Raw genomic sequence first — 26,844 nt, 5'->3', positions numbered from 1 at the left:
CAGTGTTGATAGAGGTCCGGGAGATTAAAAAGGGGAAAATGAAGTATTATCTGTCTGTTGTTAGCTGATAGATTTATGAAATTCTGTAATGTCTGGTACTAATAGGAAATAAAATAGTAAGCAAGTATGATGAAGGAGAGAAAATGAAGGTTGGTTTAGTTTGGAGAAGACAGATGAGAAAAACTGAAGTAAACAGAAAAATCTGTTTATCCGGTTAGGTCAGAAACTGGTTTAAAAATCTGGAGTGCCTTACACCAGGGATTTCGGTAAGATTTTTTTTCACGTATTATGTTTGCACACTTTAAAAAAAGTCACATTCTATCTTAGCCTATGGGACTTTCTGCTATGAAGTATTGTTACAGTCAAGAGCTTAGAACAATGCAGAATAAGATTATACATTTTATATCAGCTGTGCTTGGAATGTTAGAATATATGTAACTTTTGTCATGGTGTAAAGCATATATTGTTACATTGCTGCAAGTGCATATGTGTGATTCTGTTCTTAAAACTGCCCACAAGCAGTGCATGAACTATGGTTAATCAGGATATTTTGAGAGTTAAACCATTAGCATAAGTTTGACAGTTTTTGCCCCTTTAGACAAAGTTTTGACATTTGCTTATAAAACCCCAAATGGTTTTGACTCTGATGGCTACAGAAAGTCCTTATATGCAAAAAAGAACACTACAGAATCTCTTCCTAATGAAATGAGGGCAGTTGACTGAATAAACATCAGGCATTATATTTGAACAATAGAATTACTGGGCTTGTTTTGGTTAAAAAAAAGAGAAAAGGTGTAAGACCTGGATCTTCTAATTTCTACCTTCAAAAAAGTGAAGTAGAATGATCAATGCAAATTATATATATATATCTTGTGTGGGGACTTCTGGAACAGACTTCATAGAGTATACTGGTTTCTGGATATGCATAGAAAGGTAACTGTTAAAAATGGGATAGTAAATGTCATAAATCATAGGGCCCTATAGAATACATTTTGGAAAGATTTCCATTGTGTTTCATAAGCTTTGTTAGATGCTTTGTTACTGAACAACTCTGACAAAGTGGGAGTTGCTTGGGGCCTTATATGCATTTAAGTTTGTGTGTTAGATCCTATGGAAATCCCTTGAGGGCAGAAACTTCTGTTGAACAGATGTGATTGCAGGTTTGGATTGGCAGGGCTGGTTTACAAGTTCCCTCCCCTGCTCTGTCTGGCAGCTCCCAGCGTGGCCACACAGACAGATGTGTAGACTGAGCCTTGTGGCCAGCCCAGTGTGGAGATGGCTTCCCACAAGGAAGAGTGAAAATAATACTGTGCTCTGGAGAGAGCATGATGCACTTCGACTAAATGGAAAGAAAGACTTATGGAGTAGATTTTTCTACATATAAAATACAACTGTTGTAAAAACAAATACCACAGTTCAGCTTTAATGCAAGTGATTATTGTTTCCATTTGACACAGTTGTTTGGCTCCTCTCCTTGGAGAGCTGCTTACCAATTTCTAAGGTTTTGTTGAGATCAGTTGTGCTTCACATGGGCAGAAACTGCTGGCCTGTATCCAGCTGCACGCTGTTCGGGAAATCGCTTTAAAAGCTGGGTTTAGAATTCTGGCTTTGAATGCAGCATACATGTCATGGTACTTTGCAATTTTTGATGCCAGTAGCCTCTCAGTGAACTTGAAAGAACTGCACATACATATTTTGGCAATAAAACAGTGGCAGTTGGGTTTCTAGAAAGAGTTCATTTTACAGCTTGAGTAAAATGAAATTGAGGAATGAAAGTACTTAATGCTGTGTGAATTATTCGGGATCCTTATCTGACTCCCAACTGATTTGACACATCTTTGTATCCTTGATGTGCATTATTTTAACTTAAATTTCTGTTTCTGGAATTATAAGCCCTATGCTGGCTGGGTGTGATTTTTAGAACACAGTGGGGAAAAGTCTCTGGTCACTACTAGTCAAACATAAACAGGCGTACTGGTACTGTATTTTTAGAAGCTTTCTAGGTATTGGTGGTGGTAAGGTTGAAGGATGAGAGTACATCCTGTCTGTGAATAGAGTAGCTGTTGCTTGGATAGGGATCTGAATAAAAAGCAGTAAAGGTGATATAGCCAGTGGAGGGTGTTTTTAGACAACCAATAACAAGATAGATATGTAAAAACACTGGGTTCTTTCCTATTAATCTTCAAATGTTTGCCAACTAAAATAATTCCTGCCTAGAGATAGTCTTTAAAATGAACATGAACATTATCCATCCATAATCTGGAAGCAGGGTTATGTGTCGAACAGGAGCCTTTCATGTTTTCAGTGGGAATTGAGTTCAGTAAGTTCACAATGCCCAGAAGCCCAATTTCTGTTTTGTTCTTTTAGGTTTAGTAACAATTTAAAATTAGTTTTGGAGAACGTTAAAGCCGTGCAAAATGATGCGCGTGTCTGTCTTTAGGTAATGCTTGGGCATGAACCTTGACAGAGGTCTTGTGTGCTTGGGACTGGTGCTCTCTAAGCTGTGTGTGTGGAAGAGAGGAGGGAGAGCTGATGTGCATCTCCTGGGGTTTTGGAGTCATGGCTGAAAACACCCAAAATGTAAATGCATCCAGCCTGGCCTTCAGGGAAGGCAGCCTTTCTGATGGGCCAGCTTTGTACCAGCAGAGGGTGAGTTGTGTCAGTTTACCTGGGTTGTGGTATGTGAAGCTCGACAGCCATTCTGGTCCTTGTCCTCCTGCAATGCAAACAGAATCCCTGGGCCATTGTTGGTGCCTGTCCTTCTGTGTTTTCTGCAAGCTGCTTTGCTCTGTTCAGTCTTCAACCAAGTAATGTAACCCTCTGCAGACCAGGAAGGCCCTTTTTCTAAAGTAAAGAAGCAGATGTAGTAGAAAGTGTGAGAATGCCTGAGATTCCTGGAATGTTCAAGTCTGGGCTGCTTCTGGTTCTGAAAGTGGCTTCACTAAAATGGCCAATAAACACCATGTTTACATGGTTTGACACTGCTGCTTTTCTCTCCAGATATAATTCTGAAACCCTGCAGAGAAGAATAAATAACATCTTTTTGCCACTGTCAGGTGGAAACAATGAGAAATCTGAGCTGGAAGAGAAATTCTGGGTTTACATGATGTTAATTTATGCAGCCATATTCAGTTGAGTAATACTTGCCTGACAAGGGAGACGGCACAGTCAGGAAGATGGTTTTCTCATGGTGTTTCATCTGTTACCACGTGGGTGTACATGACCCTTGAGGTTTACCCAGAAGTAGGAAACTGCATAATTTTTGGGTGGGGAGCACATTCACACTTGCCTGCAAAAAAGAAAAACACGGATAAGCTGCTCCTAAAATAGAGTTTGTAGGGGTTTCTTGACATACTATTTCCTAATAGGGAAAGAAGAACAATCTAATACAGGAGAATAAGTTCTAGTAACACTTTAATTCATAGGTGATATGTTTTAATCTGTAGGTTAAAGTCATCAGGAACATTCTGAGGGATGGAAAAGAGAATGCTCTTGGCTTTGGGAGCTGTGCAATGGCATGAACTTTGTCTTTCTGTCACTTCTGGGACTTCTGTGAACATAGTGTTAATATCCTTTATATAGGGCATGTATTTTAAACACTCTCCAGAAATGTTTAGTGTAAGGTAGATAAAAGATGGTGTAACCACCTGTCTTCCTAAAATTTTTCAGCTACCTGAAGGATTTACGAATATCCAATTAAGCACTATGCAAAATAATTTTTTGACTTTGAATAACCCTGACTCTTAGCTGTCTATTTGGAAATAGAACGACAATACATATGTATTTGTGAAGTTCATATGTAGGTTCACGTTTCAAAACTGTTTTTATGTGCAAGTGCAATATAAAATCTCACATGAAAGGTTTATGTCAAGATTAAAACTTACGTGCATTCTTCAAAGATACTTGTTTCCTCTTGCATACAGGCTTTTAAAAATTCTGTTCAATTCTATTGTGTTAAGAGAATAAATTTTGTCATAATTTGTGTCATTTTCTATCTTTCTCTCCCTCCCCCATCAAAACTGGGAAGTGCTGTAAAAGAACTGGGGGGTTTCACTCAGAAAAGCCCAAGTTAAACATGAAGGAGAAAGTAATGAAAAATTCAACATCTCTGCTGCCTTCATCTGTCTGATTCAGGCCTGCTTGAAATCTCTACTTTTCATATTAAGCTTCTACTTTATTTATGTACTTTGATTCACTGTCTTCTTGCTTGATCTGGTAACACACCCATCCGCAACATTTGTGCTACTTATATATCAAACTTGCTGGTTCCAGCATAATGCCTGCACTCTCTGATCATGTAGCAATTTCTGAGTTACTTGGATGCTCTGCCAGAAAAAAAATGGCAGAATTCATGCATCTAGTAATGAATATTCAGGTTAGTTCCATCTCAAAAATCTCAACTAACCAGTCTCATAATAATGTAGGGTTTTATTTGTGAGGCATGTGCTGTAGGATCTCTGAAGTTGTGGGTATATCAGTCATGAATTCATCAAGAAACTTGAATTTCTCCTTTTGGCAGTTTCCAAGTGGTGGCACATTCTGATACTTAGCCTCTTCATCCTTCCTTGTGTGCTTTCCTAATGTTTTGGAACAGCTACATTAATTCTTTGTAACTATATTAACATTTCCTGAAAAATGTAAAGAAACTAATGGGATTCTTAAATTTGCTGATAAGGGGTACATAATTTTGAGTAGTAACAAGTGGTGCCAGAGTATACTTAAGATCCATGATGTCCTCACCTCACAAATCTATCAACAAAATGGAATATTGTTTTAAAAAGGGCAGGTTTAGTCTAGTTCTGATTCAAGTAAAAATGGCATCATGAAGTATACATCTTAAAAAAAAAAAAGGGTGAGGGTGTAAGTCAAAATCTCTGAAAACTAATTATCACTGTTGATGGATAGGCAGGTAACTTTTATTTTGTTCTAAAACTGTGTATCTCAGAGCAGGAGCAGAGAAAAACACAAGCAGGGATAATGATTGTGAAGCCTTACCATCACAAAATTAGCTATGATTTTGTACAACCTAACTTCAGTGAAGCTGTTGCTATATGTAAGGAACATACTAATACTTTTTCAGCCTGGAAAGCAAAACTGATTTGCTTATGCACATTTTGTTTGCTTTTTCTTGAATAGGAATGTCTTGTCTCCAAATCAGGATGTGTAAGAGTTGTTATTAAGGTCTAATAATTTCTGGTGAATGAAGAAATTGAACTAGAATATTAAATTTTGCAGTCTCTTTTCCAGAACTCTTCCATAAAACCCACAATCGGATTAAACTGAAAAGCAGAATCTGACAATTCATGTGCTTGAATTTTAGCATTTCAGTTTGTTAGTAGAATTTCTTGATTAAAAACACCCCCAAAACTTCACTATTTATTAACTCCAGTAGTCTAGACTCACACTCAGATGTCTTGGGGATAAAACCCCATACAGAATCTTTTACTACTCACCTTTTTTAAACATTCTGGCTTCGGCTTCTTACCAGTAATAATAAATGGAAATTTTTTCATTTAGGTGTGGTCTTTTCCATATTGGAGGTGAGATAAACAAGCTGAGTCTTGGTGTCTTTGTTCCTGTGTGTCCATAGGCAGTTCAGAGGGATTTTGGGCAAGCCACCTTCACTGTAACTGTCTGTGGGGTTTCTATCCTCAGACTGTATTGTGGGATTCCCCTTAACAGTTTGATGAATTCTATGGCTGACTTGAACCCTTGGAATACAGTACTTTTAAATTTGCTCTGACATTGTCAGTGCAATTGTATTTGAATCTGAAATGACCTGGTTCGAGGTTTTTGTATCTGATCAGTTTAAGAGTTTATCCCAGGACATCTTCTGTTCCAGAGGGTAGTATCCAAATGACTAAATCAACAGATTCTTCATTCCAGATTCAGAAATTTTTTCAGTGTTTTACCTAAATTAACATTTAAAAAACCCAACCAAACTCATAAAATAGCTCTCATGCTTGTTCAAAGTGAAACTGTATTTTTACCAAGTTGAAGGCGATATTTTACTGATTGTATGTAACTGAGGGAAAAAGAGTCTAAGATACTTTTCTCTCCCCTGTAAATAAATAAACACACCAAATGTCATCCAGCTGTTCTGGAAGAAGTTACAGTTGCAGAGTAGTTCAAAGGGTTAAATGACATTGTTCTGTTCATTGCCAACAGGCTTCAGAAATCTCATCCCTTGCTATTCAGCCTCCATGAAAATAACTGGATCCTGGCCAGAATGGGGCCACTTTGCCTAAGCACTGTTGCATTCAGTTGATCCTTTATGCATTGTGATACTGAAATTTTAGGAGTGAATGCTTAAAGTTACTGAAATTTCTTGCATTTTTAAAGTATCAGAGTAGTATCTATTCCTGCTGAAAAATGAGTTTTAAGTTCTTCTGTCATTTCTAGGAGCTTTTGTTAATCACAGTGCTTTTTGAAAGGTTTGACAATGGTGAGCATTATAGTTATTTTACATTTTAAACATAAGTTTTTCAGGTTTTTTTGTATTTGTGATAGCATTGGGTCTAAGTTTGGGATCTGTTTTTTTCCCTAGACATTGATCTAGGTCTTCTTGAAAAACCCAACAAATATTTAAATAAAATTATATTTTCATATCTTATTTTAGAATGTCCAGTCCTGTTTATCTAAAAGAAGGGGAGTGCTGCATGGGTAATATAATCAGAAAAATTATAAAACCTTATGGGCAAAGTGAAACAATGCTACTGTGGTCACATTGCATAGTGGGGGGGGCTCTTTCATTTTCCTTATTTACCTTGTTGCTGAAAGTACAGCAGCATGTTTTAGCCAGCTTGAAACTGATACTGTGTGCAGTGTTCAAAGGGGCTCTGGAGTCTTCTGCATTCTGCTAAAGCTGCTTCTGACCTCCACAGTTCTCATGCAGCGCTGCAGCCCCCCCCCATTGCTGTGGGAAGAGCCTGTGTTCTGTCCTCTTCCTCCTGAACTACTGTGTCAGAAGCACCCCCAGGTTTACAGGGGACAAGGTAAAACCTTGTCCTCAATCACAGGTCCTGGCCTAGTTCTCATTGCTGTCTAAAGCCACAGGTGCAACCTCTGCCCATCTCTCTGAAGCCGCTGTTCTGTGAAGCAGCGGTGGATTGTCCCCTGGTAAGTGCAGATGGCTTTCCTTCTGGGGGTTATGTGGAGTACTCATGGAATATGGGGACTTTCAGGGCTTTAAGGGTGTTGTCTCCTAAGAAAATCTGATTTCAAATTATTGTGTATGGAAATTATGGACATTTTCTTACCTGATTAATTACATTGGGAAATTGAACATCTAATTTTGCTTCAGTGCATTGGTGACTTCCTTTAAGAAATTTGTGTACATTTGTGTCTTTTTACAAATCTAGTCTTGGAATTAGAAGTCTAGCAGCTTTTATAACTTCAGTTTAAGGGCAGTGTTCATTTTTGGGTCAGACATGCTTATCAAGCTTTACTTCTTGGATAAAGCTGGGGCCCTGCCCTTGGAAAGCTGGTGATCTGATTTGACCTGGGTTCAAAAATCTCAGGGCAGTGGCTTATTGGTGTGTTTGGTGTGAGGCTTGGGAAGTGCACGTGGGTTCACAGAAACCTAAAAATAAGCAGTATTTGGGTTAAACCTCTTTATTTGTATGGACTAATGACCCTGATAGCAAAAATAAGTATCTATTTATTTTCTGATACTGCTGCCACCGTCCATGAATTTTAATAGTGTGAAAAATATTTTAATTTTATGTTGTGTTGTTGCTTTCTGCACAAGTAGAGGATGAAAGTGTAAATTAGTGACTTGACTCACTCTCGTGCTGTTCTGTTCAGTGTGTGTAGCTGAGTCTCTGTGACATCCATGGTGAGTTTTATTGTCCTAATAAAGCAGGCTGGAAAAATACTTGGTGCCAATGTTTTTTGTTTAAAAAATTGTCAATAAGGCATAGAGTGATGGTGTTTCCAGTGCAACCCTTTTTATTATACAGGCTGTTAAACTTAACATTTAAAAAGCATTAACCTGAACAAGTCAGTTTCCATGGAGTAAACTGCTGAATGCCTCAAGGAAGCCAGTGAGATCTGCTAAGGTATTTTGAAACTTTTGTAGGTTTCGTAGCTGAAATTTCTTGGGTAAGGTATTCCTGAATGATTCAGGAATTTGCATTTTGTGCTACTGAAGATAGTTAAAAAATAAAAAGAGTTTTTCTACCTCTTCTGATAGAAAGCTTGTCCTGATAGCAAGTCTGATCAGTTTGACCTGAGCGTAGGAGAAGGATTAAGGAGGATTTTTGGTTCTGTCTCTGAGTCTGACATTCAGTCTCCAGCTGTCAGCAGCCTACCAGCACAGGAAGGTGCTATAAAAAAAAAAAAGGTGTTGGAAAACTGGAAATGCATTGGAAGCTGCAAATAACATGAACATATTGTGCCTGTGGAACTTATTTTTCCCACAGCTGAAGAAGGAAGGACAGGTTCATAGATTTCAGAGCAGATTGTGATTTCAGTGCAGACAGGTAGTAGAAGGAATTCTGGAAGTTGTATTAACACATGGGTTTTACAAAGGTTTTTAAAGCTAAGTTATTGACTCAGTATTGTATATATGTGGTTAGGAAATTTCCATCTCTGTTCAAGGGCAAATGTGTCTGTTATTCACTCCCAAGTGCTACGTCTCCATATTTTGTTAGCAGGACTGAAAGGCCCTGTCACCTCTGTGACCAGTTAATCTTTCTGGTTCACTGGATATGCCAAGCTACTGATCCTACAAGTTACACTTCTACTCTCCAGATTGTTTTTGTAGCCCTGCTGCAAACTCTGATATTCTTGTCTATTATTGAAGTGGGTGAAATAATATTCTAGTAATGGGGGATTTTTTAATTTAGGGAAGGTAATTTTTCTACTTCTGTTTTTCTTTGATTTTGCTATTACGGTGGAACACCCTGCCACAGGTGTTGGCAATTTTGGCAATTTCTGTGTAGTGATCTATGACAGATCCTGAATTCCCTTCTAATTTTTTCTTTTCAGCATTGAGTGTTTCTGGCGTAATTTTTGTCTCCATTTGTACTCCTTTGCATTAGCTGAGTTAAAATGAGTTTATGATATTACACTATCATTAAGTAAAAACCACAGAATCAAGAAACTTACTTGAATTGGGAATCAGATTTCTGAAATAAAATTGAAGGCAAATCAGCTTCAGTAGTGTTTGGCAGTGTAATTATAAGGACTCATTTGGGGGCTCTTGAAGTGCAGGTTTTAATCTCAGTGTTGGAGTAACTTCATGAAATAAATTTATCTGAAAACCATGAGACTGCTCTGAACAATAACACTGAAGCCCATGTTTTTCAATGAACTGTAAGGAATTATTTCTGGGGCTAATAGACACTGAGGCAGTGGGAAGAAGTGTCTCCACTGCCATAACCACCATTGGTGTGCCTCTGACAAGAAACAATGGGAAAATATATTATGAGCTTACAGAATCTCTCTCTGCCTGAAGAAATGCAAAAGACGCTGGTGAAATTCCTGTTTTGTCATTTGTGTGCAAATTTTGTGATACATTTGTGAAGCTCTTAGACTTCCAGCAGAAAAGCTTAGGTGTCTGTGGCTTAAGATACTTATTTAGAGAGTTGCTTTGTGTTTTATGAACAGTGTGACATTTTTTCTGTTATCGCTTTCCCTAATCTTTCATGAGTTTATGCAATGAACACTTCCAGAAATGCTGTGTGAGAAATGTATGGAACTAGTAGATAAGTCTCTGAGTCAAAGAAATGAAAGAAAGGTAATTTTAATGTTAATAAGTAAGTTTGAAACTGTTAATTTTTCACAAAATCTTTTGATGCTAGAAATGGCAGTTCTGTTGTTTTTTTTCATAAATTGCTTAGCAGAAAAATTGGAGAAAGAAAGGAGTGGAAAAGGTGAAGTTAAAAGGCTGGTAAGCAACCAGGTACCTTGTCAAAAGGAGATATAAGTTAACAGTTTGAAGAGGATTTTTTAAATCTTTATTTTTTTTAATCATAATTTTGATTTTTACATTTGGATTCCTTACTATTTTTAATTAACTTGGAATGAACTCTTGGAAATTTGATCTTCCCATCAGAAATTAATACATCAGGTTAGGGTTTAACATGAATGTTGTATCAATGGTGAGCACAGGCTGCAACTGTACCTTCCAGTGAGGGGAAGAACAGCACAGCCTGCTGCCCTGTTCCTCCCTGTGCGTCATTCTCAGCTTCCTGCAGTGTCCACTCTCAGGGATACAATGCTTTTCCAGGTCAGGGAGGAGAGTTGAATAATTACTGTTTCTAAAAGTTTGATACTTTTGGCCTTTTACATTTAAAGCAGGGAAATAAATAACCTCTCTGTATTTTAGCTTTTCAATTGATTTTAATAATTTTCTTATCTTTTGTTTGCAAGGACTGAATTATGAATTCTGACCCATATATACTGAAACTTCTGCAGAATTTACTCAGCTGTCTTTAACAAACATCCCAGCTGAATCTGTCCACCTGAATTCTGGCATAAATCTTAGGTGGGCTTTTGCTAAGTAGAATCATAGAACATAAAACAGCCCAGGTTAAAAGGGATCTCAAAAGGGTCATCTGAGCCAATCTGTTGTCTAAAAGGTAGCCTAGATGGGATTATCCAACACCCTGCCCAGTTGTGTCTTGAATGTCTCCAGCTGATGAGGATTCCACCATTTTCCTGGCGAGAACATTCTAGTGATTGTTCTCAGTGTAAAAAATGGCTTTCCTATATCAAGGTGAAACCTTCTTTGGTGCAAATTGCACCCATTACCCTGTGTCCTCTCCATGTGGCTCCTTGTGAATAGTGAGCCTCCATCCATTTTGTAGCCAGCCTTTAAATTCTGGGAAGGTGTGATGATGCAAGCATTTTCTTCTTCAGGGAGAAGGGAGAGGACCTAACTGCTCATTTTGGCTTTCCTCATAGAGTAGGATCTACAGACTTTGATCATCTTCATGGCTTTCATTTTGACCCTCTCCAGTCCATCTGTTCCTTTTCTTGAACTGTGAAGACCACAGCTGGACACAGGAGTACTCCAGGCGTGGCCTGACAAGCTCTTGGTAGTTTGGGATGGTCACATCTCTCATCTCTGCTAATGGTGCCCCTGTGGGTTCATGCCAGCATCTGATTTGCTGTCATTGCTGCAGCAGCTTCACTGCTCTTGTTGTGCACCAGAACCCCCAGGTGCCCCTCAGCAAAGGATCCCAATCTGTACCAGGCTCTTGGTGTCATCACTGCTGCAGGACCTTGCACTTGTCTCTGTTAAACTCCACACTCCTCTTGCCACCTCCCTTGTTCCAGCCTGTCCTGGTCTGTGAGATGGCTTTCCCTGCTGGCACGTCCGCCTCACGCCCAGTGTGGTGTCACCAGCAAACTGGGGACAGTGCTCTCAGACCCCTCATCCAGGTTATTTGTGGTGATGTTGAAAAGTGTGGGTCCTGGCATCAATTTCTGGGGATGCCCCACTAGTGCCAGGCTGCCAGGCTGTGTTAAGCCATTGACTGGCACCTTCTGAGTGTGCCCTGTGGGCCCGGTTCCTGCCTGTTTTGCAGGCCACCAGCCGGTATCCTGCTGGTTTGCCTGCAAGAGCTCTGTGGGAAACCCTGGCAAAGGCTTCGCTGAAGTTTGTTAATATTTGCTGCTCTGCTGGTGTTGATAGAAACTGTTATTTTGTTGCAGGTGCTCGGTTGGTCTGGCATGATCTGCCTGTCCTGAAACTGCTCTGGCTTTTCCCAACCACATGCTTCATTTGGCTTTGGTAAAGCTACGTAGCAATTACCGTGTTTTACAACCTGGTGCAGTTATCATGGAGGTCCTTAAATGTTCTCTTAACACCACAGCTTTGCCTGGTTTTTTTGGTAGCCTTGAGATCACTCACTTCCCATTGTGCTTGGCCTCTGATTTCAGTGTTTCAGAGAAGGTGAAAATAGGATTGGTTACAGTCTCTGGATTTCAAATAAAATCGGTCAGTTTTTGTTTCCTTGTTCTCTAACACAGTTTGCTTTTTGAACTATTGTCATAGTTACTAAAGCATGATATTGCAAATATAAAATACAATACTTTTGGTTATATAAACTTATTGCTGGATTTCTCTAAATTTTAGAGTCCCATATTTAACTTGTATTATCTCCGTTAAAAAGCAAAATGATGGTGCCTGCATGCAGTATAAGAGAAATAACTGTTCTTATTTGTGAAATAGTCTCTTCCTGTTTGAAAACAAAGAACAGAGGAAATTCTGAAGATGCATAAGATTGGGAACATTTGCTAAAAAATAATATAATTGTTCATGATACTGAGTATGTTGTCTAGTGAGTAGTACAGTCATGATTTACTTTTTGTTCTTTGACTTCCTAAGATAATGCCAACTTTTCCTTTTAAAAGTTCAATCGGAAATATTTGAAATGGCAAGAACAAATCCAGTGTCATTGGTGCCAAAATGCTGTCACTGAATGTTATGGAAATTGTAGTGCAAATCATAAATAATTTCTCTATTATAAAGTTATGTTAATTTTTTAAGGAGAAAGTTTGGCAAATGTTATTATTAAGTAAAGGAAATCAGAAAAAAATACAAAATATATCAGAATATTGGGTGAAGTGCTAGCAGTGCAATCTTATAAGTTTTTTTGCATTCACCAAGTAATAATGAAACCTTTTTTAAATAGATGTTCTGCTTCCATGATTCCTTGGTCATATTCCCACCAACTTAAATTTCACTGTAACTCTATTTGCTGTGGCTCATTTATCTCTCAGGTTTCTTCTGCCCCACCCCAGTGCTGCTTACCCATTCCCTTCCTCTTCCTTCCGTCACCTCTTGACTTCCCCATTAAGTAATTTCAGCTCTGTAGCTTTCTGCACTCCCCCAACTCTTTCCTGGGCTATAAAATTACTCTTATGCTTCTTTTTCCCTATCCTATTGTGTTTGTATCCAAAACAGAGCTTGCTTCCTTCCCCTACCTACACACTGCCTGACCTGTCTCTTGCATGCGATTTTTAGGTAACTTTTACTCCTCAAAGACTGCTGATTGCATAACAGGAAAGAAAATGAGTTGTTTTTCTGCCCTCTTGTCCCCTCCCCAGCAACTTCTTGTCTAATCTGTTTTCACCTCTGTTAGACATGGTGGCATAGTTCTGGTGTGAGTGGAGATCATTTTTGGAAAGAACTATTAGAAAAAAATGAATACAAACCAAATTGCAATATCATTGTCAGAATAGGTCTCAAAAGCAGTATATTCTGGAACTGAGTGCCCCTGATTTTTGTTGCTGATGACTGGAATGAATGAGCAGTTGAGAAGTTGATGCTCATTTAATTTGCAGATTTGGCACAAGGTCCCATACAGGTGTTCTGCTTGTGTCTTGTTTTGTACAAACAAACTGTAAGCTACCAGGAAGAGAACAGGTTTGGGATTTTTGGTTTTGTTTGGGTTGTTTTTCTCTCTGAAATAACTTGCTTTTGTAAGGTTTTGGGCAGATAACTCTTCTAAACTTAAAACAAACCCCATTGCACATGCTGTCCTGGGAAGTGGCAGTGTATTTTGAATTTTTTAGAAGTCTTTTATGTTTCCATGTCTCACCTTGTCACAACCTTCTTCCTGCTTCTCAGAATGTATTTCTATTTTGATTTGGCCTCAGCAGACTTAAAGCTGGGTTGGTGTGGAGAGCTGTGCTCTGTCCTTTGGTGGCAGGGAGCCTTTAGCTCAAATTCCATTGACTGCAGCCCTAGTAAAAAAACCTATTTCCTCAGTGTGTGGAGCAGCAAAAAATAATTACAACTTATTACAAAACCAACCTTTAAATGATTGCAAAACTTTTTTTTTTTTTCCAATAAATGTAGTTAGCTGGTCCTTGCTAGTGTACATATTGTGAAGCATTACAAATCTTCCCAGTGTTCACACAATATTCATTATGATACTGGTTGGCGACGCTGGACCTGTAAGCTGTCAAATATGTAAATACTTACATCTGTCCCAAATTCCATATATCAAAATGAGTTTAATATTAAAGTTTTAAATAAGTTTTTAATCTTCCATAAGATCACAATCCAAATCAATTTTAGGGGTTTTAATTATATTTAATTTTTCAGAATTAGGGTGAGGTTTTTTTGTACCCTTAACTTGTTGTCAATTCTTATTGAATATTATTCAGTCTTACCTGTTTAAATTTCTTTTACTATATGTGCATTACCTGAGTACTGAGGAACACAAGTTGTTTAAAAAAATTAAGGTTTTTCTTCTTTGTGGATATTAATGTGAAAAATTTTATCATTTTTCTGTTCTAAAACTTTTTTCTTCTGTTTAAACTAAATTCTGTAGCATGACCCTTAACATTCCTCTTAGGTGAATACTTTAATGAAACAGTTGGGTTAGAAAAGAATGGAGAAGAAGAGGATTTTGAATAAAGAAATAAAACCTGAAATACTAATACCAATTTCAGAATGTTTTTTGTAAACAGTGCTCAGTACCTGTAAATGAGCTATGAATTTCATAAACCTGGTTTCCTAAAAGTCATTCACCACCAGCCTGTTTATAACAGTTGCTCACACATCCTCATGCCCCTTGATAAATACGTTGTGCTGTGAGTTGGCTGCTGGCTCTCATTTGGTGTGCTGGGCCATTGACCACCATGGTGTTTGTGTGTACATAAGTCTTTAAAAAATGGATGTAATTGTTTGTTGCTCTAAGGTGCTGTTTGGATTTTATTACAGCTGTTATTTTTCCTTTGCTCCCTTTTAGTAGTAGATGCTGTTCCCGCTATCTGTGTTTGACAATAACTGCTTCTGGCAGAAGGTTTTCTGTGCACTTACATTTTCCAGCTGTGCCTTTTTCAGTTAAGGGTGTGGCTTTTTCTGACACAGTTGTGTTAGAACAGTCTCTCACATGGAAACACTTATCATGGCAGAAAGTCCTCTGGCATTACAGCTTATCTACTGAGGGGCTGTAGTGCACTACATCAGAAAGAAACTGTACTGAAGTGTTGTGGGTGGGAAAACAGTCTTAATTTTTTTCTAAAATGTGTTTTTACTGCCTGGGCAGACTGTTGTGATTTGCAGTGTGACCTTCCAGTTTATAGAATCACTGGCCATTCCCCATGGTGTGTTCAGATTCCTTTTATTTATTTATTGGTATTCGTATTACTGAAACTCTTACTGGAGAGTTTATCATGTCTTACTCCCAAAGGGTTTTTCAAGGAAACTCATAAATAAATTTCAGTGGCTTTGCAAAGTATTGTCAAGCATGTCTGCTTTCAGTTTGAAAGCTGATCCCTTTAACATCAGTAGCTGACAGCTATTAAAACAATTACTATTGCAGTTATGTTTAAACAATTAATAATTAGACCTTGCAGGGAGGATGCCATTAATTTTGGGTGTCTGCAAAACTGAGCTGTGAAACAGATATTTAACCTTAGATATCAAATCATCACTGAATGTTAATCATTGATTTTCATGTGAAATTATTGCCACTACATAGTGATGAAGTAGTAGCTTCCCAGACCTTCTTGAATGCCATTGTGTACTTGGATGGAGGAGTAATGCAACTTTGGCAAGACACTGTGATCCCATGTTCATGTTGCTCTTGTGGGCTGTTAGGGATCAGCCTCTCGCCAATGTAGGTAGGAAACTGAATTATGTGTGTCATTCATTCAGAAATAGGTTTTGGTACTCTGAAAGTAAGATGGAATTAGTGTAAATAATTAAATGCAAAATTACATTTGCAGATGTGTGTAAAGTTGAATTTAAATAAGATTGTGCATGCACAAACAACATGACACTTAAACCTAGCCTGAACATCAAATGCCTCTGCTGGCAGAAGCAAGTTGGTCTCTGCTGGTGGTGAGCTCAAACTTCCTTGTTTTCCTATGCTTTACTTTTCAGTAAAGACACATTTGTGGCTGTGCTCAGCAGAGTGAAGTATAAAGTGAACTATTGAGTGGTTCTGGTTGTCTTGCCATTGTGCTGTTTCTAAACTCACTGATTTTTTTTTGATAAGCAGAGTCTGGTGAAGCTCAGACTTTGCTTGGGCTAAGTAAGCTGTAACTATAAGAGAGTAATGCATGTTTGGGTCTGCACATTGTTGTTTTTCAACAAAGCCCTGGCTGTAGAGGCAGTAGTATGGCTGATAGAGCTCAGGAGGTTGGAAAAAGTTTTAGTAGGCCTTCAAAAGCATTTTCAGGGAAGGAAGAGGCCAGTGGTGCAGGCTGGAGGTTGTGAGGAGAAAGAGAACTTAGAAGGGAGTGTATTAGGCATCTGAAGCTGTCAAAGGAGAGGTGTCTACTTTTCTGTAACTTCACTCGCTTAAAATCTCCTAGGTCTAATACTTTAAAAGGTTTCCCTTGTGGATAAAAGCATTATTTCTCCTTGCTGTACCCTGTATTTCTCTGTGGGTGAAGGAAAGTGAGCAATTTAAATAATAAAGATGTGCCTATGAGCTTTAGAGCTCAACCATGATGTTTAAAGTCTAAACTTGAAAATTAAATATTTTAAACACTGCAGAGGTGTCTTTGTGTGTTTATTTAGTAACTCAGTGGGTGGAAATCATTGAGTGTTTAAGTGCTAACATAGATTTTCATAGTAATATCCTGTTCTGCAGAGTCAAGAAAAATACTTTATTTTGGTCATTGTGTTCAGCTTTTTCAGTTCACTGTATTTTTTCATTCTGATATAAGAAATGAGTTGAATTTTGAAACTTCTTTCCTACTGTAAGAATTAAAAAGGATGAAATCTGCTAATTCTAGAGTCTTGAAGTAGATAATTTTCCTCATCTCAATGATTTTGTTTAACATAATCTGCATTTCAAAATTTATGTAAACATGTCTTTGCTGTCTGCATCCACATCTGAAGTGGTTTTAGCTAATAAGCATGCAAATAAATTACTAAGCAAATTAGAAGCAGTGTAAGTTAAGTCCCTAACAAAAATCTAAAAATGGCCAAAGAATACAGACATATGTAAAACCTAACTAATTTTAGATGTAGATGATGAATGATTACTTCCATGAAGATATATACAGTCTTTTCTACTTAGTTGTAATATGATATATCAGATGACCAGGAATTGGAGGCTTGAATCTCAAAGTGTTGTGAGGGTGGCTTTATTGAACTGTCTTTTTGTCAGTGGAAGGCTTCAAAATTCTTCTGAGAAGCATTTTGGAATGAGGGTTGTAATACTGTGCCCAGAAAAGTGGGATAATGTTACACACAGGAATTGTTGTGAGTGGAAGAAGGAGGTGTGTGTGAGCAATGCCGGCTGAGCTTTCAGCCTTCCTGGTAGATGCAGGCACTTGCTGACTATGACCTGTAAAACTGAAAGGAACCCTGGCCAGGAGGTGGGGGCTGTGTGTGTCTGTGCTTTCCAGATTCCAAAAACCACATGCTAATGTAGTGATGTGCATGTTATTAAATGGACCTAAAATAAAGGCAAAAAGAACACTTTGGGTTGCAAAGTCAAGATTTCTGAGTTTGTATCCAGGAATGTGTTGGCAGTCCAAGCATGTTTTGGTGGAGCTGATTCTTCTTATTAATGAACATGTTTAATATACTAATTTTAGTGATTATTTAATTTCTGATGTATGCAATATTCTTTTTCTTATATCTGCTTTAACTTTTTAAGAAAAAGATAAAAGGCAAAAGCCCGAAACTAATGGGCTAGTTCCAGACCTCATGTCTGGAACTTCTGTCTCTGTCTCTGAGAAGGTTTGAAGGATTTCCATGCTTCTGAAAAACAATCTGGCCAGACAGCTTAAGGAATTTTTTTCCTCAGTTTAAATGGGAGCTCTCATATTAATTTTGAGCTGAATTAATTTATAAGCATATTGGACTTTTCATATATGTTAGCCTACTTTTCTGATCTTGTATATTAAAATCCCTTTTCCTGCTCTAGAATATTGGTATCCAGTTGCACAAACATGGTTTCCCATTTGAGAAGGCATGCTAATTTTAGATGGATTTGAACTATTACTTTGAAGGTAGAAACACATATGAATTTGGTAATTATTTCCTTGCTTGATTTATTTATTCCTCTTCTCTGTCCTTCTTCATAGGTTCCTTAAAACTGTGCTATGAATGGTGATTCTGGTGTGGGGGTGGTGACTTCACCACCTCCAACAACAGCCCCTCATAAAGAGAGGTATTTTGATCGAGTTGATGAAAATAATCCAGAATATTTGAGAGAGAGAAATATGGCGCCTGACCTTCGCCAGGATTTTAACATGATGGAACAGAAGAAGAGAGTCTCCATGATTCTTCAAAGCCCAGTAAGAAAAGAAATGCTTCCTCTTTCAAGTGACAAGTTTAATATCTTTTTTTTCACTATCACTACGGGATTGGAGAATTTTGTGTTATCTTTGATCCATTTGTTGTTTTTTCTTATTGGCCTTTCCTGATTTTTTTCCTCATTCAATCTGTTTGAATTTTTATGGTCTACTCACAAAGCATCTCTTCAGGCTTTCAGAATCCTCTGTATAATCATCAACATTTTTTCATATTTTCCATTCAATCCTTGTAAAACATTTTTTCACTGGTTTCATTTATTTGTTTCAATGTAACTCTCTTAAGAGTAGCTTATACAAGGCAGGTCCGTCCTGTACTCGGTTTTCCTTTGGGATTTGGACATATGAAATATTTTTATAATCTCTTTCTGAAAAGGTGCACAGTAATGAAGTATGAATGATCGACATTTAATATTGAAGATGTTCCCCTGGGGAGATAGTACACAAACAAACTTTCCCTCATGGCATTTGTTCCTTTTGTAATAACTAGTGAGTGACATTAGATGCAAAACATTACATGACATAACTTCACTTGGAATAGGGATGTGGTGGTACATTCACAATTTTCCTATTAAGTCAACCCATTTGATTTATGAACATATTAATAAATTGCTTAATAAAAAAGTAATGACCTAATGACTGCAGTACTTCTCTTTCAGTGCAAATTCCAGCATTCTTGACAAAAGCAGGAGCTATCAGCAATAATAAAAACTGGTTTTCCTCCTTCCAAGTTAAAATATATTAAAAAAGGCAAACAAAAAAATTCCCAGGAAAATGTAAACAACCCCTCATCTAAAGAAGGTTTTAAAAATTTGATGTTCATTGTTTTCTGTGTTCCTGGATGCCTTCTTGGCTCTCAGTTCCCTGTGAGGGACAGTGGCAAATTCTCTTTTCTGGTTCTGCTACTTTTCCTTTCGCATTTTTGTGTTAAAGTCAATTGTACATTCTCTTCCAGAAATTCATACTAACAAGGCTCAAAGACTTCTGGTATTACTTGAAAAAGAGAATGCTGGAATTTCCATAATAAACCCCAAGTGACTCAGATCATTGGAGCTCCAGAGAGCAATGTTTTGAAGTTGCAGTATGCACCCAGGAGTTCTGCCTTGAGGTGTTTTTCAGAAGAGGTGTAGGATGGTTCCATTGAAGTGCTAAACAGAAGCTGTGTATGAAAAGCTGAAGTTCATTTAAACATGCATTACAACATGCAGTGTCTTCTTACTAGGCCTTCTGTGAAGAATTGGAATCCATGATCCAGGAACAGTTCAAGAAGGGGAAGAACCCAACAGGTTTATTGGCTTTGCAGCAGATTGCAGATTTCATGACAACGCACGTACCAAATGTCTACCCTGCAGCACCTCAAGGTGGAATGGCTGCATTAAACATGAGTGAGTGCACCTTCAGTGATCAGAGCTGAATTCCTTGTCTCTTTTCTTGAAAGGCTTAACATCAAGACAGTGTGAATGTAATAAAGAGTACTGTGAAATTTAAATGCTATCCTGTTCTGCTCACACGAACACTGAACACTTGAATTGATTAGTTTCTAAATGCCACAGTGGTATGCAATGTGATTCATGTATGTAGTTTGTATCAAAAGTTATTTCAAGGATGGTATCTAAATTGAAAAATAAGCCTGATAAGTAAGTGCTATTAAAAAATTTTAATATTTAAATAGTGCTAATTACTACATAGTTTGTCTTCAGGAAAATCAAACACTTAATAGTAGTCTGGTAACAGTGAAGGGCTTTAGAAACTAATTATATTTGCCATTGAAATACTGTTTGCAGCTTTCTCCTGTGAAGTGAAGCTTTAGACAAGAAACATCAACAAGCAAAACAAAGCAGGAAAAAAACCAGAATGTGCAAATGCATGTAAACACAGGTTTTGTGTGAAGATAAAATAAATCCTTGCCAGTGCTCCAAAAGAAATCTTTAGTTCTGACTGTAGCATGGCCTGGTTTTGCTTTTTCGCAGTTACTTTTAACCGCATTTCTAATTGCACTGTAACTAGAATTACAGTATTTGTATTTTTTTACCATAACCTTCCTCTCTCTAGCTTGTACTTAATTTTTCTTAATAAATGGACCTGTGTGCATCGTTTTAGGTATGTAAATCTTCTTTTTGGGAATACATGTATCACAAAAAGTGGAGTATTTGAGATTACATTTTTCTTTTAACAATTAAGATGTATTTTACTAACAATCATTAGTTTAAGAGAGGAAAAAATATTGTGCTAAGGAATGCACTGTCACGGTACCACTAATTTATAGTAGGGAAGGAAATGAATGCTGAGTCTACCAAAGCTGAATAACTTTGCTCAAGATTGTGTAACATAAATAATTTCATTATAGGAATGAAAATTTGTTGTCCATTTATTAGGTTAACGTGCTCATATAAAACAGTAAGAACAACTGATAAAATAGTGGTGCATGTTGCTAGGTTTGAACGGATACTGAACTCAACCTGCCTTGTGCTTTTTGTACCCCTTCTCCTCTTCAGGTCTTGGCATGGTAACACCAGTAAATGATCTGAGAGGGTCTGATTCCATTGCTTACGAAAAAGGGGAGAAGTTGTTACGATGCAAATTGGCAGCTTTCTACAGATTAGCAGATCTCTTTGGCTGGTCTCAGCTTATTTACAATCATATAACAGTGAGTATTGAATCAACAGATAACAGAACCAATTGTTTTAACATACAAGAGAATTGCTTCCCTCCCCTATCTGTCATTTTCTCTTTGTGTGTGAGAAGAGCAAAGTGGTATTGAAAGCAGTATAATAGTGAAGAGATTTGTCATTGCGTTTCAGCTTGGATGTCAGCTACCACAGTCTGAATAGAGTCTTGAGAGAGTGTACATGAGAATTCTTAGGATCAAATAAAGATTGCTGAAAGACTCAGTCTTTTAGTGTCTCAAATGCTTTGACTAATTGTATTTATTATTCTACAAGGTCAATTCTTGGTTTTCTTGCTTTTTTTTTGCTAAGTACTAAAATATCCTCTTAGTCATTCAGCTGAATTTTATAATTCAGGTACCAGCCTTTCTGAAAAAGAAGCCATAGTATTTCCGAACATGAGTGAGCTTCTCTGCCTAATGCAGAGTGCCAACAATTTTCCTTGTGACTGAGTAATCATTGGCATCCATAAAAATAATGACAAGGAGGTCAAATCAAGGAGGTTTTATATGCCAGAAGAATGGTCAGCATGAGTCTCATGAGTAAAGTCACAGCTGTGGTGTGCAGCCCTATCAATTGTTGTCCTAACAGAGCTGAATTGTTTTTTATTCTACATAGTAGAGGTTGTCCTTTATGTATTTTCAGTTCTTCTAGTTGCAGTTGGAATGAAATATGGTAATATTATTTTTAATGCTTTTTGAGAATTCAAGGCATATTATTTGTGAACAGATGAAGAAGATAAATGATATGTGTAGGCATAGGATCAAGACAGTATTGGTTAGATCGTTCGGTTCCTTTTCTAAGGGAACATATCCAACATAATGGTTCTTGTAAACAGCTCTGTGCCGCCCCCAGATTTTTCATATGTGACAGGAAAAGTGGTTTTGTGAAAGGGACATTAATGCACTGAAAAGCAAACAGGTTTGGAGATGGCTTTTTAGCCATTTGTAGCTCAGCCCTGGGTATGTTTGCACATTTAGATAAAAGATAAATGTAATGAAGAACAGCATGTCAAGGGAAGGGGTTGGGGCAAGAGCAGATAATTGGAATGCCTCAAGTTTGCTTTCTCTGGGGAGGAGTACAGGGAAGGTACCAGCTGAGGTGGAAGACAATCAAAGCACTTGGAAAATGAGATTCTGAAAGTGTTTTAGTAACTTTTGAATGGCAGAGGTACTGGAAAGCTCTTGGCTTGTCAGCAGCAGTCCCAAATCATAGTTCTCCTGTCTTTTACAAGCTCCTCCAGTGAACAGCATTCTGAAAGATGACTAAAAGATAATTTATATCTTCAAAAGCTGATACCGAACAAGGTTGTTATGTTTATTAAGTAGTACTGAGACACTCCTTTGGAATGTGGTGAATGCTACCACTTCATGCAGTGCTGGTGTTTGACTCCAGGTTTTCACTTTTTTTGGGAGTGGATGCTGTAATTACTGAGTGATTGCATTCAAGTTAAGAGCTTGTGCCAGTGCGCTTGTGAAGTAAGAGAAAGGTACAGCAGCCTTCTGTGAGGGTCATAAGCCTCTGTTATAGAGGAGAATGGGATATACTCTCATACCCTCACAATTTCCATCAGGGAGTTGGGTGGAGTGTTGTTGCTTTTTTTGGATGCTTATCAATCACTGACAGCTACTGAATGTGGAACTGCTCAGACTGGTGCAGTCCTGATGCAGAAGCAAAATTATAGAGCATCAAGAGCTTCCATGCCAACTATAATAATGTTGAGTATACTTGGGCACCTCCAGGGTTTTCATGTCAAGTGCAATAATGTAGAGTAAACTTGATTGTCTCCAGGGTCAGGCAGAATTTGAGATTACAGGTTTACAGAAGGTAGACATCATTCACCAGGTCTTGGTTTGCTCTGGGGACATGAGCTGTTAATTGGATCCAGTCCTAAAGCAAAGTAGTTTGTGAGTCTTGCCGCTTGTTTGTCTTTGATTTGAGCTTTCTTATTATCTTTTGGGATATTTTGAGTAATACTTGTTCTTTGTCTTGCATAAATGAGTAAGAGATTTTTCTTGATCATTTGCACTTCTGTAGTAGAGAACTGCCTTGGTGATTCATAAAAGTACAGATTAACTTCAACTGTCTGCTTCAGTTTAAGATTCTTATGCTGTAGCATGTTCCCAGCTGGTTGTAAAGGAAACCAGATCTGTGCTAGAAGCTTTTGCATGACTGCACAACTATTTATTAGAATTTTTTTCCCTGCAGTAGAACTATAGCAAAGTATATGTGTATTTAATGTTGCAAGTAGTAGAATACATGAGGCAGAAACAGCATAAAAGAAGCTGCATCTCAGGGAAATTCAAAACTCATAAATATCTTTGAATTAAAAAAACCCAAACACCAACCAAACAAAAAACCCAAACATACAACACAAACTACCCAAATGCTGGGTAGACTCATAGCAAAGTAGGGAGTTCTCATTTGTCCAGTAAAACTTAAGAAGCCTATTAATTCACCATCAAAAGACACTTTAATTACCTAGATGTCCTGTACTTTTCATTGTACAAACTTTTAAGAGATACATCCCAAGATGTGAATACTTTGAAGCCAAAATTACTTTTGTATTATAAACCCTTGATTGTGTGAATGAGATGAGAGAGAAAAAACATAAGTGAAGGTCAGGATGCTTGGTAGAAAATTTGCAAGTGTGCTGTAATGCTCACAGATGTCTCACAGGAACCAGCAACAGTGACAAAACCCTTCTCAGCATCAAGATGTTTTAGACCTTGAGGTGTTTTAGTGGGCCAAGTCTTGTGTTTTCTCAGTCTTTAAACCTTATGTCTTACTAGGGTAGAAACAGTTGGAGTGTAAACTCATTCAACTGAAAGAATGAACTTTTTTCCCCATTTCTCTCAGTATTGTTCATTTTATCCATAGTGGGCACATTGTCATTATAACAGAATGTAAGGGTTTGCTAAATTCCACCAATCTGAAAAAAAAAGGCTGGCATGTCACTGCCATCTGGTTTTGTTCAACATTAGTTAATTAACAGTGCAGTGCATTGATTATCTGTTGTAGCATACATGAACATCATAATGTGTGTTATAGGTATACTTGCCCATTCCATAATCAGGATGTAAAAGTAACTTTAATGGCTGGGGTCTTCTTGTATGCTTTAATAAAATCTTTTAGTAACTCTTACTCTTGTTTTATCCTTAGGCCAGAGTAAATTCTGAGCAAGAGCATTTCCTTATTGTACCTTTTGGACTCCTCTATAGTGAAGTCACTGCATCTAGTCTGGTAAGCAGTTGTTAATTTTCATTGATGTTAAATATTCATATATGTGTGTGTGTATATATATATATATATATGAATATATATGTCGCTTCAAATTCTATCCTAGAGAATATTTTACTCTTGTGTAATATGTTTAGAACAATGTTATTGAACATGGCTGGTTTTGGTACTGCTGAGGTATCTGAGAGTTTTGTTTGCCCATGTTCACCACCAGGTGTCCTCCAGCTGATCTACCTGTAAAGAGGTGTTAGGTAATTTGGACAGTGAATCACCTCATGCCCTTTAAAGCTGCTGGCTGTTGAGTCCAGCTTGTTGAGGGAAACTTTAGGCATTTCAGATATAAATGATGACAACTGGTTTTAGAGTCTCAGTGGTAGATGCTGAATTAAATCAGGTTTTTTTGAGTCTTGATTTTGAAAATAATTCTTTTCATTCCCAGGTTAAAATCAATATTCAGGGAGATGTGGTTGATCGTGGAAGCACTAACCTGGGAGTAAACCAAGCTGGTTTTACGTTGCACTCAGCAATTTATGCAGCTCGACCTGATGTGAAATGCATTGTCCATATCCACACGCCAGCAGGAGCAGCGGTAAGCTCGCTTCTGGCTTTGCCCTTGTCCTGTTCCCCCACCCCTCCCAAAGGGAAAATAGGTGGGGCCCTGCAATCACAGATTTGCTTCCTATTTGGAGGGCAGAGGGTCTTTTAGTCTGTCTTCAAGTATGGTTCTCTTTTAATCAGAGAACTGATTAAAACTGAACCCATCCTTACTGGGTTCTTACCTGAATGGTCAGACAGTAAATCGGGTTCTATCACTGGAAAATATGTATGTCATATATGTGTGTCCTTTCCCACAAAAGACCAGATCTTTTGACAGGGAATCATAAAACTTTTAGTATATTTTGTTGGTTTTGTAAAGCACAGTTTGTCATGGTTTTCTGAAATATTTGAAACTTTCCCAGTATTTCTGTTTGGAGAAAGTGATTACAAGTCAGTTCTGCCTCTTTGGAATGTTTTGAGAGAGTGACTTTGTGTTCACATTCTGATGATTTTTTAAATTATCCATTAACTAGATTAATACAAGCATTTTAAGGATAAATGATCAAATTCCTAATATTGTGTATTACAGAGTAGCCTTTTAAAAAATATATTTTAAAATATTTTATCTGCAGTGCTGCAGAATTATCTGTATCACCAAAATTGTTCTTTTGGCATGGGGGCAGGAGGGGGAAATAACTGAGTGGAGCGGAAAGAATGAAGAATGCAGTTGATTTTGGGGTTTGGTGGTTTCTTGGGGTTTTTTCCTGAGTCTTTTTATATTGGTGTTGCTGTTGTATAAAAACAGCAATATTGAGACAAGCCCAAGATTAATGTGACTTTTGTATCTAGTCCAAAAGTTATCAAAAATAGAGGCTTTAAGGATGGAGTATAAGACCACTGTATATGTACCGGTAGAGAGAGATTCAATTAATACATAAAAATATATTCCTATTTTAATTTTCATCACTATGTTTTTTCACTTTTTTTGTTGCAAGAAATTAAATCAATTTTTTTAATATTTCACAGGTTTCTGCAATGAAGTGTGGTCTCTTGCCAATTTCACCTGAAGCACTTTCTCTAGGGGAAGTAGCTTATCATGACTACCATGGTATTTTAGTGGATGATGAAGAAAAGGTGGTTATTCAGAAAAATTTGGGGCCTAAAAGCAAGGTCAGTATTTACATCTAGAATTAAAGAAAAAAGGAGGGGGGGCAGTATGTTAGTGTGACAGGTATGTTCTTTAATCAGTAGCAAATATTCTTTAATCAAGAGCAAGAAACTACTTAGCTTACTGCTGTTAACTTTCTTTTAATGTTTCTCTAGGTCCTTATTCTCAGAAACCATGGCTTAGTGTCAGTTGGAGAGACTGTTGAGGAGGCTTTCTACTATATTCATAACCTAGTGCTTGCCTGTGAGATACAAGTAAGAGCTTGAATATGTTATGTAGTAATACAGCTTGCTGTATTGACCTCCAAACAGATGGCATAGAGCTGGTTCAGCTCTTGGGTCTAAACTAACACAGTGATGTGTGATGTCACTATATTGTGGGGGGGCATCCAAAACTTTGGTTTCACTGACAGTATTCCAGTACTGTATTGAAACCATCAATTTGCTGCCCATTAAAACAGATACTTTCAGAGACTTAAGACAACATTTATACAAGCATATTCATTTATTTAGTTTCAAAATGAAGTATTATTTACTATTTATTTAGTTTTAAAATGAAGATTTCTTCTGGGTTTATGACAAATTTTTAGGGGGTTTTTTGGTCGTTTTCACCCCATTCCCCACAAGAAACTTAAAGATGACTCTATTGTATTTCAGGTACGTACCCTGGCCAGTGCAGGTGGCCCTGACAACTTAGTGCTTCTTGATCCTGGGAAGTACAAAGCCAAGTCTCGTTCCCCTGAGTCTCCAGCAGGTGAGGGTACTGTGTCCCATCCCAAATGGCAAATTGGTGAACAGGAGTTCGAAGCTCTTATGCGAATGCTGGATAATCTGGTAAGGCAGGCCTTTTTGTCTGATTTTTAGATGATAATGTATAAAATGCATTTTTTAAAGCTGCATGTAGTTGGGATAGTTTATACAGCCTGCAGCCTGTTCTTTCCCAAGGACTTGGAGACAACATTGAAAAGCATCAGGTGTCCTTTGTACAGAT

General features: G+C 37.7%; 1 protein-coding gene across 17 annotated transcripts in view; it reads left to right on the top strand.

Moving 5' to 3' along the window:
• ADD1 (adducin 1) overlaps window positions 1–26,844 on the top strand; it is a 60,999-nt gene that overhangs the window by 13,167 nt on the left and 20,988 nt on the right. For 16 of the 17 annotated variants that reach the window (XM_059845292.1, XM_059845286.1, XM_059845290.1 and 13 more), the window contains exons 2-9: window positions 18,016–18,228; window positions 19,466–19,628; window positions 20,739–20,890; window positions 24,072–24,152; window positions 24,589–24,738; window positions 25,713–25,856; window positions 26,010–26,108; window positions 26,511–26,687. In XM_059845292.1, the coding sequence (XP_059701275.1) occupies window positions 18,034–18,228; window positions 19,466–19,628; window positions 20,739–20,890; window positions 24,072–24,152; window positions 24,589–24,738; window positions 25,713–25,856; window positions 26,010–26,108; window positions 26,511–26,687 (1,161 nt within the window). In that variant the 5' untranslated portion in view covers window positions 18,016–18,033. Of the gene's footprint in view, window positions 1–11,664; window positions 11,744–18,015; window positions 18,229–19,465; window positions 19,629–20,738; window positions 20,891–24,071; window positions 24,153–24,588; window positions 24,739–25,712; window positions 25,857–26,009; window positions 26,109–26,510; window positions 26,688–26,844 lie in introns of all 17 variants that reach the window. The other variant, XM_059845282.1, reaches the window with a different exon arrangement.

The sequence above is a fragment of the Haemorhous mexicanus genome, chromosome 4 (assembly GCF_027477595.1).
Source record: "Haemorhous mexicanus isolate bHaeMex1 chromosome 4, bHaeMex1.pri, whole genome shotgun sequence".
NCBI lineage: Eukaryota > Metazoa > Chordata > Aves > Passeriformes > Fringillidae > Haemorhous > Haemorhous mexicanus.
The sequence above is the reverse complement of the archived record's forward strand: the minus strand, read 5'-3'. Positions and strand labels throughout refer to the sequence as shown.